We start from the raw sequence: 12,832 nt of genomic DNA, 5'->3' as shown, positions 1-12,832 counted from the left end.
CTATTGAGAAAACAAATCACCGAGGAGATAACGAACTCGAAGCACCAATTTGGCCTACACCCAGTGAAAATGACATTGTCCATCTCCACAGAGGTAAGAGCTGACAAAAGTCATTAACTGTACTTTGTAAGGTCTGTAGTTCCTCCCTATGTTCGTTTGCTGTATGAAAAAGCTAGTTGTTGGCTTCCTTCCATATGTTTACAAAGGTCTAGGCATAATTTCTGCAGGATAAATACAAGTAAATGCAATTTATCATTTTGAAGTAGAAGCAAAATAACCTAATATGCTTCTGTAAGCAGGAAATGCATGCCTATGCTCTCGATTTCTACTTAAATGCAGAAAAATACTCCTTTAAATAAGCTTCAGCTTGTAATATATAATTATGTAATGTGATTCTGATAAGAAATATTGGCAAAGCAAACTCAATCTATTAAAGTACTGTATAAAAATGTATTAAATTCAGTCAGTTTGAGTCTCCCATTTACATTAGGTAGTACTTATTTGTAAGAGTAAGAATGAATGACTTCAGTGGCAGTATCATCTTGAGAAAGTACGGGACAACTGGGCACTTAACCAAAATGTTTGTTTAATAAGTTCTTGCAGTTGACCACTATACAAATGTATTAAAGTCAACACACATTTCTTTACCTTTCTCTCCCTCCCCAACTATGATGGGTGTTTTCTTCTTCAAATAGGTGGTTTGAGTGAAGTTATTGAAGGAAGAATTAAGTTTGTATTTTGTTCTGAAAATATTGAGCTTTATATCCCATTAATTCCATGGGAGAGTAAATTGTGCTAGTATGGGTCATTCTGAGAAAGTTCTATTTCCTACACATTCATGTTGTTGAGATCATGAAGTTCCATTTCCAGAAACTTGTAGTTATCATGAGAACTAACAGTTGTACATACACAGAAGGCCCTTTGAGTACCTTGGGCCAAACTCACAGGCTAAGTACAGACAGTCAAACAGCCTAAGGCTAAATTGATTCAGTCTTTGCAGGTTAGTTTAAGATGCAGAAATTAAATTGAGAAACAACTGAATACGCATTTACTTTTGAATCAAGAAATACAGTTGCATGCCTGCAGTTGCTCAGGCCAGAAGCTGGGTGGGTGCTAGAGCATGGCTTTCTGGCACGTAGCCAGCATGGGTTGTGTGTTCACTTCTTCCTGCTGCCCCCGAGGTCTCTGGGATTTGCAGTGCACCATCACAGCAGCAGGACTCGGCAGGGTTACTCGTCACTTCCTCTTCCTGCTTCCATGCGACTCTGGGCTTTGTAGTCCACAGTTGCAGCCAGCAGTAACTTTCAGTAAGTTTAGCAGGCAGGGCAGCTCTATACGTGGAGGGGGACAAGTTTCATTAACTGGTTTGACCCAAATCAGTTAAGTCTGATACTACATTCAACCAGGTTTATTTTAAACAAGTTTCAGCCATTTTGAAACTGGTTTATTTGCACTGAAAGTCTGTTCTGTTACAAGTTCAAACCAGTTTCTGATTACTTAAACCGGTTTGTGTGTAACTTCTGTCCCTAGCCAGAGATGAGGACTGGAATCTTCATTTTTGACCTGATACTCAGTAGAGAACCAGAAAGGACAACATAGTACTATGATGATGCAGTCTAGGAGCCCTGTCTTTCTACAGCTATAAATCTGTCATAACCAATTTTTGTCTGAGGTTCATTAGCTTCAGAAGACATATCAAAATATTTTGATTCATACTAATAGCCAGGACAGCCTACAATATTAATGCAGAAACTGCTATATGCATGTCACATAGCTTTGAGTAAAGCCAAATGCATGTGTTAAATTATAGTTTGGTAATTTAAACCTTCTATCAAAACATCTGTGAAGTTCTATTCATCACAACTTATCTAGGTGGTGAACAGCCTGGTGAGTCCAAACCATCTCCATTCAGCTGTGGAATTACCAGTCTGCATAAAATGGTTTGGATTCAGATTAGATTATCAGCCTTTGTAGTACCAGCATAGCATCTGGGGGAGATAAATGCCAACAGTCCCACAGAACAAGTGTCTGGTGTGATGAATGGTGCTTTGCATAAGAAGTTGAATGAATATTCATGTTAGTAGAGCTGATATTTTGCTTGAATTGAATGCCCTCAGTATTTCTTAACAGTTTTTAGTAAATGTTCAGTACAGTGGGTTGCTGGAAAAAAAATACTCCTCTCTGAGAAATATACATGTTGCTGTTTAACCACAAATCAGCAATAGCAAAGCTTGCACAATTGTAAAAAAAACACAGACACACACACTTTAAAATGTTTTCCATACATATTTTACTGCATGTGGCCAGCTTCTTTTGGAAGAAGGCAGGGTACATATCAACCTTACAGGTTAATATATATACACACATAGACTTTCAATAAACTCCAACTCACTTCATTAGATTCATCAGACAGCATCTGATGAAGTGAACTTGAATTCATAAAAGCTTGTACTCTTCGTCTGCAAGGTTCATCTCTAGCCTGCCCTCTTCTGGACTTCAGACTAACACAGCTAACTACCTCTCTCAGCTTTTGGCCAGCAGTATTTACTGGCTGATATGCCCATGACCCGAGTATCGTTGTGCTTCTAACTATGATAAGTGACCCCAACTGCTTCTCAGTTCCTGCTCATCTCCCAGGGCTAGGAATGGGAACTTGCAGTGTCAGCTTCTTCTTTCACTGCAGTTCTGTTATGCAAAACATTGCAATTAGTACTTAATTGCTAGTTATTTGTTTTAGAATTAAGATGTTTTAAAGTTTCCTTTTTTGTTTAGAAGGAAATTAGCTTCTTTGTATTCCAGGGATTTAGCTCTGAAATTGTGATCAGTCATAACAATTAGCACAAATCTTTAGGCTTTAAAAATTGCTATTATACAAAGCTAAATTTGTCTCACAATGATGGCTCTCCAGTGCTCAGCGTGTCCAAGAGTGGGGTAAGTGGAAAACACTTCCTAAAACTGAGATGTCAAATGTACAGCCCAAAGGCAAGACCCAGCCAAGTGAGCCACTTCTTTTGATCCATGGAGCTCCTTGTGGGACTAGGAATTAAGAGGCAGGGTCTGCTGCATAGTATGCAGTAGGCCTGTGCAAAGCAGCTAATATTTGCTTCAGATTCGGCTGAGTCGGGGGACACCGATTCAATTCGGCGATTCAAATCACTCTTCCAAATGGATTTGGCCAAATCTGATTTGGAGATTCGGTTGCTGTCAAATCTCAATCACACAGGCCCCATCCCTTGGCTGCCCTTTCAATTCAGGGCATTGAAGTAGCCACTCCTAAAGGTGGAGTTTTGTCTGGTAAAACCTTAGGCAACAAGAGGAGGAAGGAGCACTGGGACCACAAGAAAGAGATCTCAGCCCTCGGTCTCTTCCTCAAGAAGCCACAAATCCTTTCAAGTCTTACAGATAAAGGGTAGTACTAAGCCTAAAATACATCCAGACAAGCATCTGTCACCACATCTTAAGCTTTGGTTCCCTCAGTACTATTTAAGTTTCCTGGTACTGGTTTTCTAACCCCAATCTATTTGAAACCATCTCCCCTGGTACCAGTGCCATAAAAATAAAAACAGGCCTCGGCATCAAAACATTCCATATTAAAATCCTAAATGACATCTAAAAATCTACTGTCTCATCAGTACCAGACTTTCCACTATTAAGAGTGGTTAAGGTGCCTCCCCCATAACTGCTCCAACACCAGTAATATGTACATTGCCAACATCAGCCACAGCATAAGAAAAATATGGTACAGCTCCTTTTTTTTTTTAAAAAAAGAAAACACACACCACTCTCCTTTTCAGCCTCTAAGGTAGTAGAGAGATGTCACTGACTTAATCCTTTGAGTCCAGATATTTAGCTCAGTTTAAGTCTGAGAGAGAATCTAAAGTTGATTTTCAATACCCTAGGTCAGTGGTTTTCAACCTTTTCCATTTGCAGACCCCTAATGAAGTTTGAATGGAGATACAGACCCCTCTTCATTTTAAGTGTGGGTACTCGCATACTTTTGATTGATCATAGTCTTCTTTTGCAGACCCTTTAGGCATAGTCTGCAGACCTCCAGAGGTCCACAGACCACAAGTTGAAAACCACTGCCATAAGCAAACAGGCTGAAGGAGGCATGCTGCTCCCTAGTATCCCACTCCCCCTGGAAAACCATTTGCTGCTTCTACCCTTCCTTTCTCCCCCTCCTTCACCTGAGTGAAGTGACTCAGTCACTTCAGCCTAGTCATTTGGCAAGTGAACAGATTGTTCATGGCTCTAATGAGGAATCTCAAACAGAGTATCAACCTGTCCTGGCTCAAATACTCTCATTATCACTGGATAAAGATCTAGTCCTTGTGTCATCTACTGCTACCTCAGGTGACTGTAAGACATTCCAGAACATGTTGGAGATCCTAGGTGAGGATTCCAGGGGAAAAAGAATCACACGCGATTTGGGATCTGCTGTGTGCCCCATTACTTGGATGTCTTGCAGAGCCTGTCAGTAAAGTTTATAAATTGCAATGGAGGATGCTTGCCTCTCTGGCACCAACATCAAAGAACAGACAGTCCATCACTACTACGTTCCTTCTTAAGTTTTTGGATAATTTTGCATTCCATGCTAGGTTCATTGATTGTTTCTATGGCAAACAAAACTGGTCAAAGTAAACAAAGAATACAGTCAAAAGACAAGAAGCCTGAAAAATTTGTTTAGACAGAAAAGTGATTCACCATCTAAGAGCCACTAATTAGAAAACCCTGTTGGCAAAATAAGACTATCTGTATTAGACTTCCATGAGTAAATTCATAGAAAGTCTTCCTCAAGGCAACAGGGAGGACTTCAATTTACTGAAGATCAATTTGTGGCTTGCACATCTTCAAACAGCCCTAGATGCTGTGGATACAGGCTCCAATTCCATGAAAATTGGAATTGCTATAAAGAGATCTTAGTGGCCACAGTGTGGAATCACTCAGTTTCATATAACAACTGAGGATCTTCCATTTGAGGGATTTTAACATGTACATGCTAAAACAAGTGAGACCTTAGACTATGAAATCCAGTTCCTTACTTTAATCAGGAGAGACTCAGCATTGACATTCAGTGAACAGCCCTCAACTCTGGAACCCCAACACTTTGGTCTTGCAGAGCATACATTTGTCAATTTATGTACTATTATATCATATACTTGCAATATTTGTTTCTTTTTTTCAGACACTACCTAAAAAGGTGAGATAAGTGAAGAGATAAATTTGGATAATCTATGTGGCCTGAATCATAGCAAAATACTTGGCTTGATGAATTAAAATAAATGAAAGTAGAATGTCCAGTGTGCAACTGAAGTGCACATGAAAGGAGTCTCAATACCTCTCCAGCAAAAAAATCTAGCTAAATAGTCAGGCTTGAGTCTGTGAAGGTACTAAAATTCTTGTTCTTTCTAACCCAGAGAAAATGACTGACAAAGAGCATTTCTCACCCAAGGAAAAAGCAAAAAAGGGTAGTAGGAAACTTAGTGAGAAATGGCCACAAATAGTGGCTAAAGCTACAGAAAAAGTTGAAAGAAACAAAGGCTTTATCTACTGTAATCCACTCTCTCAAAAGAGATAAAAGGAGGAAATGAAAAAGTTTACCCATAAAACTGATACAGTATTAAAAGAAATAAATTTCTAGGTGTTTCATGGTCCATATTACTGTAGTATCCAAGCCCCTCTGAGTCTTGGAATGTATATATTCTTGCCATTCCCTGAAGAGAGTAAGTGCTATTATCTCTATATTATAGTATGATAAAAAAGTAGGTAGTTAAAGTGGAATCAAATATAGGAAAAGATGACAAAAGAATCACCTCAAGGACAGCCACCACATCAAAAGAAGAAAATAAACAAGGAAAGGTATAACATGAACACATGCCATCAGGAAAAAAAAAAAAAAACAAACACACACATACTCCAGGTACAATAATACAGGGTTAAGAGGACTTAACTTGTGGGGCTGAGAGGGATGGTCACTTGAAAATACTCTGAAATCATCATTCTAACCAAGAAAATCTCCAGCATTCCTATAGCAATTGAGGGAGTATAGAGGCATGAACCCTCTCACCAGATTAACTGTTAGGAAAATACAAGTTTTTTGATACCTTGCTCAGCACAGAAGCCAAACTTTCTTACCTGGCATATCTGGACCAAAAACTTAAATACCCATACAAGGGTTTGAGTAATATAGCGGGGAGGGTGTGTGTGTGTGTGTGTGTGTGTGTGTGTGTGTGTGTTTGTGTGCACGCACGTACGTACACACACTACTTATGGCATGCTCTGCTCTGCTAAACTAAGCAGCAAGTGATGTAATACAGTGATTCATTTCCTATGCAGAAGACTTCTGTCTTCACAGAAACTCTTCCAACTTATTTCCTAGCAGGAGACAATTGAAACATAAAATGGACATCAAAATAGGCCTATTCTTATCCCGATGCTCTAAAAAAAAATACAATATGAAAGGTTTTATTTAACCAGGATTTGAGGAATAAATAGATGCTGTGGAACTACCTTTGCATCCTTCCTGGACCCTACATTGATCAGGAATTGGCAGGACCCAACCCCCAAAAGAAATAAAAACTCAAAAAGGTGTATAAAAAGAAAAATATACCTGATGGAAATGAAACCTGATCAAAAGAGATAAGAGGTGCTCTTACTACCTTTCTATTCCCAGCAGCTACAATATTTAGAAAAGGATGAACATGAAAGGATAGTGTATGTATAATAGTTTACCAGTCAGATAAATTAATAATAAATAATTATTCTTGTGTTTATCTAATCGAGAGAGAGATGTAAAAATAGTTATCAGTATATCCAGAAATACATGAATAGCTGCGCAAAAATAACATTTCTTCCCCATCTCCAGAGCGACCAATAAGCCAAAAAGTAAATATGAGCTAATAGATCTGACATGTGCTTTGGCTCCATATTGTGAAACATTGCAGCTTTGAGATTTTTATACCAAACTAAGAACTGATAGAGTGCCAGATAATGAGTGCTGTATCACCATGTATATGCTGTAATTGCACAAAGCACAGTTAAATGGAACAAAAAAGCCATCTGTCATTCTACTTGGTAAATTACTGTTCCAGTCACAGTTATTTGTTCATACAAAACTAAGTTAACAGATACTCATTTCCCCTCAACTTCTACTTGTCCTGTACCTGGCGCTCATTATAGCGATAGGCAAGTCTTATAGATCCTTCCATCAGGTCTGTACCTTCACCATAAACTACTGAATCCATTCCAAGCCCTGGACTGTTCAGGTGTCTCCAGTTGAAAATACAATTATCATATCCAGATAAGGGCTGTTGATTGCACCAGTCAGTATAAGATAACATTTCAGAACAGATAACAGGAAAAAAAGCACAAAGCCAGAATACTGGTAGGTGCTAAGGCTGGTACTTTTATAATCCTATTCTTGTTTATGATCCAGACAGATCAGGATCACTTAAGATGTGATACTACTAACAAATGTTCTTGTTCATACCTTTCAGACATGAGTCATCTTCAGAGTGATTATAGAGAAGGTAAAGGACCACAACCAAATGAAGATACATCTCTCAGCTCTGTTGCTTGGGTGACAGTTCCTATCATGACTGCCCTGATTCTTATAATAGCCCTTCTGCTTGTCAATCAGAAAAAGCAGTGGATACCTGTGTCTTGCTACAAAGCCCCAACAAAGGTACAGTGAAATTTTTATATGTATGTCTCCATTTCTGAAAACAGGAGATTACCTGGAATGTATTTTAGGTACTTTTGAATCAATTTAATGTCAACTTAATTTTTTCCCTGCATCTTAACCCATGTTGCATTATTTCTTAACACTTGTACTCAGTTGTTATAATAAATTATTTCTTGTGTAATGTCAAATAAAAAAAAAAACACCAATTTGCTGCTCAATATGAATTTTCAGGAGCAAGAACCAAGATCAGCAGACAAACAATTCTGTGTACATAGTTGGCATGGTTAGTGTAGCTCTCATCTACTTTAAAATTTGCCCTCAAAGGATAGTTATTATGTGTATGTATCAAAACATTTTCAAAATTTTCTGCTAACTGCTATCTATACTGCTAAGACAGAAACCTCCAAGACACATTTAGGGTATAAGTAAATATGAATTAAACACCATTATTATTGATTGCAATTATAAAAATGAAATTGTATGAAAGCTTGGAAATTAATAGTGAAAAAACACTTGAAACACTATAGAAAAATCATAGTTATGGTTGCACAGAAAAGCTCAATTTTGACTTCGGTATTAAAGTCTATTTCATACTAAATTCACCAACACTCTATTTATTTCTACACACCATACACTTGCTTGGTCTATCTCATCCTAATTTATTATATGGACCACAACTTTACCATATAAAGATATACAGAACAAAAGCTGTTGGTACAAAAGCCATTGGTACTCCTCAGTATTAGCATATTATGAATGAATAAGTTATTTAACTAGAAATACTATGTCATTAAATGGTCATTAACTGATGATAGTTTTACAGTCTTTTAAAATGGCTGACCCGCCCCATCATGCTCTTTGAGGAAAAAACTAGGAATACTAGGAATCTGAGAGCATCCAGTTTCTTCTTCTCCAATGAAGAAATAGTAGGTGGCAACCATCTTGAAAAATGTAATTTCTTGGTAGAGTTCTCTAGAATAGTAATCTTCCATGGCTACTGGGGGTGGAAAAAAAATTTCTGGTTAAAAAGAACAATGCCAGAAATGCCCAGTAAGCCTTAAAGTCTTCCAATTCAGACAGTGCATTCATTTTTAGGGAGTTTTAATGCAGGGAAGCTTGAAGAATCTACATTATTCCATTTATGATCATTTGAGACAGAAGAGTCTGATGCAGTATCTGAAATGTCTTAAAGAACTGGTATTAAAATTCAAAAGCTAACTACTGAATTTACGTGTAAATTTCAGAAGAATCATTCTGTACCTGAAAGTAACTGTTATAATTTTGAGTATATACATTATTCAAATGTAACAAAGAATCTGTTTAAGTTCAAATTCAACTTTTTATATGGACCATGACAGTCCCTGGCTCTTAAACCTGAATGGTGTTTTTGTTCATTACCTTGTCAGTCATGTAAGAAGAAGAGAATTTTTCCAGCAGACCTCAATCACAGAGCACTGTCCAAAAGAAGTATTTTAGGAAAATGAGAAAATGGATAATATCTTAGAGGACAGAAGTTTGTAACTCCTGCTGATGGATGGAAAGATTTTTACCCTGACCCCAGTTTTGGTGAAACATTGATCAACTGCAAGACAATTCACTGTTAAGCTTAAAAAAAAAGCAAAAAGTTATTAACGAAGCATTTGTACAGCTTAACTGATGTTAATACATTCCCATAAGCAAAAGCCAGGAGTTGTTTGCCAAGCGCTCATTTTGAATGAGGGTCATTCTTTTTCATCTTTCAAGCATAGTCATTACAGAAACTATGCATCTGTTCCCATGTAGTTTATTATTCCTTTTACATTGCTGCCACTGAACAAAATCATATGCCAGAAGATATTTTTGAGCAAGTATAAGTTGCTGAAGCCAGTGATTTTGATTCTATGGAGTCCCTTTCTCCAACAGATTGATTCTTGGAGTTTCTAGGTCACATCATGCCTCTTTCCTTTTTGCAGTCTCTTCTTTACTTCCTATTTACTTTCCTTATTTTACTATCTTTTTTTATCCATGGTTCCTTGCCCCTCCCCTGACCTGATCTCTCTCTTCAGTAGTCCCACCACAGCCTTCTGTCCTACATGTGTCTTCTGTCCTTTAGCTGGTACCTATTCTCTCTTTCCTTACAAGAAAGATGCAAGTATTACAGCATATATAGGGGTTCAGTGAAATGCTATTAAGTGAAAGTGGCCAGAAATGTATTGGGGAAAAAAGAGAACATGGAGCCAGGTCTCAATCCCCTGAAGCTGGAAAGAAGGGCAAGCCTTCCTTTCAGGAGTGTTTGCTGCCTCCTTTGCAGGAACTTCAATACTGCTACACTTTTCCAAATTTAGTACAGAAGAATTTTAAAATGGCAGATCTTTGCTCTGTTAATACCCTGCTGTCATGTCACTTGAAATGTCCTTATATATTTAAAAATATAACCTTGTTTTGTTTTTACAAAAGAATAATTTAATTCCTTATAGGACCATATTTTGAACTTTCTTTACATGGAAGACCAGTTTGCTCCATAACTCAGCCTCTGGACTTTAGCAGGAGTCCTGCTGTAGGGTAAGGCGTTACCACTTAGATGTCAGGTTCTGGTACCATTATTCCTAAATTGGAAGGGTTATTTAATATTGTGTGTGTGAACAAGAGGACAAAAGTGGCAGATCAGATTTGCTATATAGTTACTCTCAATTTCTCAGAAATCTTGTTTTAGTAGAAAGAGTTAGAAAAAAAATCTATTTCTTCATTCTTATTTATTATAGAAGCATCTTTGTTTCAGTCGCTAGCAGCACTGTAGTATGTAATACATTCCAGGCAGAATGTGGAAGCCATTTGTAGGCAAGCTCTTCTTTGTAGATTTGTGAATTCACAAAGGGTCAAAGTTTATTAAAAATCTTTATCATAAAACATCTTGTCCTGAGAGTTGCTTTCTCCAGTAAACTTCCGATTCTTTCTCCTGCTCTCTGCTGGGTGATGGTTCCTAGTTGAGATACTTACTAATAAGTGTAGACATCTTGAGCTTCAATTCAATTTCTGGAAAGGTACTTATGCCATGCTTCACTCCTTAAGGACCACATCAACAGCAATACTTAGATACCACCATTGTTTGCCATGTATTCTTCTCTTTCACAATCATTCTTAAATATGTATGTGCTTGTGTATGTATGCATGCACATGTGTGTAATGATGTGCACATCAGACAAGAATGCAAATAACAGCCCTGGCTCAGTCATTACAATCCTAATATTTCATGCTTCCCTTTGCCTTCTGGCAATTTTGTTTGGAGTAGTCTTGCATCTCCTCTTTGTCATTAGTGTTCTAATAATTCAATGCCCGTTACACTTGCTTTGTGGGACAGGATTTTCTTAGCTACCTAGATACATTGAGTGCATTGCAGTGCAGCCAGCTTTAAGCCATATGTATTAATAATTCTCACAGTAAGACACATGAGCAATCATACTAAGAGATAAATTAATTAGGAAGTCCTTTATAATAGTAATAAATCAGGTTGCCCAGATCAGCAGCTTTTGATCTGTTGTTCTTTTTTAAATCTTGCCTTCAGTGTTTTAGTCACTTGAGCCACACAGCTAAATCCAGTAAACATGTTTTTTCCCCCCCCCCCAAACACTGACAGTTTAAATAGAAAACAAGCCACTTCCTTGAACCATGGGCAACACATGTTTAGAAAGCAAGATGAGAAGAAATAATTGCAGGAACGCTGACTATAAAATATAGTCTTACACAAATGATGTTTTACTTTATATCCAAAAAAACCCAAAACTCTGCAGAATAACTCAGTACAATAAAGCATTTAGGTTTAATATTAAGAAGTAATTCAACACACCAAACCAGAAGCCTGTATGATAAAATGAAAGGATATAAAAGAATACAGCTAAATGGGAAAATGTAACATAACCTGTCACAGAGTGGGGCCTAGGAGCAGCCGTGATCCCACTAGCGCCCCCTACCATGCCAAGTGAGCGATCCAGCACCCTCGATTCTCGCCTGCCACGTCTTGTTGGAATAATAGTTTGATATGGGAGGCTGCCTTAAGATCCCCTTGGTCACAGTGTACTGCTAATAACTGCCCCTCCTGTACCAGATGGGGTGACTTGGTGCAACCCTGGCCTTATGGGCTATGCGTGCCTCCTACCTCCCCTTTAGCACACCCCAAGCCTCGCAGTTGTTCCGGACGTTCTCATGTCTCCGATATACACACCCACTCCGGGCCTTTACCTGCACGCCCTGCCCTCTCCGGACTCCTGCTCGCGCGCTCTGCCCTTCCGAGCTCTTTAGACTTGCCCTCACCCCTTTCAGGGGCTTCACAATCGACTCACCTTTGTCTAGGGTTTCTCCCATAACCTCGTCCTCACCGGATGCTCTGATCTTATACGTGCCCTTCTCCGGGCTTCCAACTGCACCTTTCTCCTCCTGGCCCCGATCCGCACATCCACCCCTCTTCAGGCTTCGCTTGCACGCCTGCCCCTCTCCAGGACTCTTAACTGCGCGCTCGCCCTTCTCCGGGGCTTCTATACCAAACCGGTGCCACTCCAGTCTTCTACTAGACCTCACCGGGCTTCACTCTCACGCACTTTCCCTCCCTGGGGCCTGTGCCTCACGTTTCTCATACTCGCCCTTCCTAGGGCCTGTGTCAGCACCTCTCGCACTCTTTCCCTCGCTGGGGCCTATGTCCCACACTCCTCACACCCTCGCCCTTCACTGGGGCTTGGCCCGTGCTGAACCGCGCTCGGGGCTCAGGTGGCCCATAGCTGTGCCTGGCCCCTTGACCCTTCTCAGGGTTCCTCGCCCTACTGGGCCGAATACCGCCCTCACAGGCTGGGATCTCAACCCCCACACACCGTACCACACTGGTGCCAAACAGCTGTGACTCCCTAGCACGGCTCATGCCCAAACAGGGCACCCAGGAAACCCCCCCCAGACCACTGGAGATCTCCTGCAAGGCCTCCTCACACCCCTACAGCCTTACCCAGTCCTCCGGTTCTATACACAACAGAACCATAAGCCAACCAGCTATAACAAAACAATAAGCCTAGTGGCTATAACATAAAGTCCAGGCCCACTTGGCTCTCTTGCCAAAGCCTCCCAGTCAGGCTTCTCTCCACCCTTACCATAATGCAACCCTCTGGGTGCTCAGGCTGCACTGCTCAG

At 39.6% G+C, this 12,832-nt stretch overlaps 1 protein-coding gene across 2 annotated transcripts in view; it reads left to right on the top strand.

The window, feature by feature from the left end:
- Positions 1-12,832, top strand: part of CRIM1 (cysteine rich transmembrane BMP regulator 1) — a 509,439-nt gene that overhangs the window by 487,475 nt on the left and 9,132 nt on the right. For both annotated transcript variants that reach the window (XM_019527120.1, XM_019527119.1), the window contains 2 exons: positions 16-93; positions 7,497-7,684. In XM_019527120.1, the coding sequence (XP_019382665.1) occupies positions 16-93; positions 7,497-7,684 (266 nt within the window). The remainder of the gene's footprint in view (positions 1-15; positions 94-7,496; positions 7,685-12,832) is intronic.

The sequence above is a fragment of the Gavialis gangeticus genome, unplaced genomic scaffold, assembly GCF_001723915.1.
Source record: "Gavialis gangeticus isolate Ggan-Ray unplaced genomic scaffold, GavGan_comp1, whole genome shotgun sequence".
In the NCBI taxonomy this organism is placed as follows: Eukaryota; Metazoa; Chordata; order Crocodylia; family Gavialidae; genus Gavialis; species Gavialis gangeticus.
This window is presented reverse-complemented; position numbering and strand designations above follow the sequence as displayed.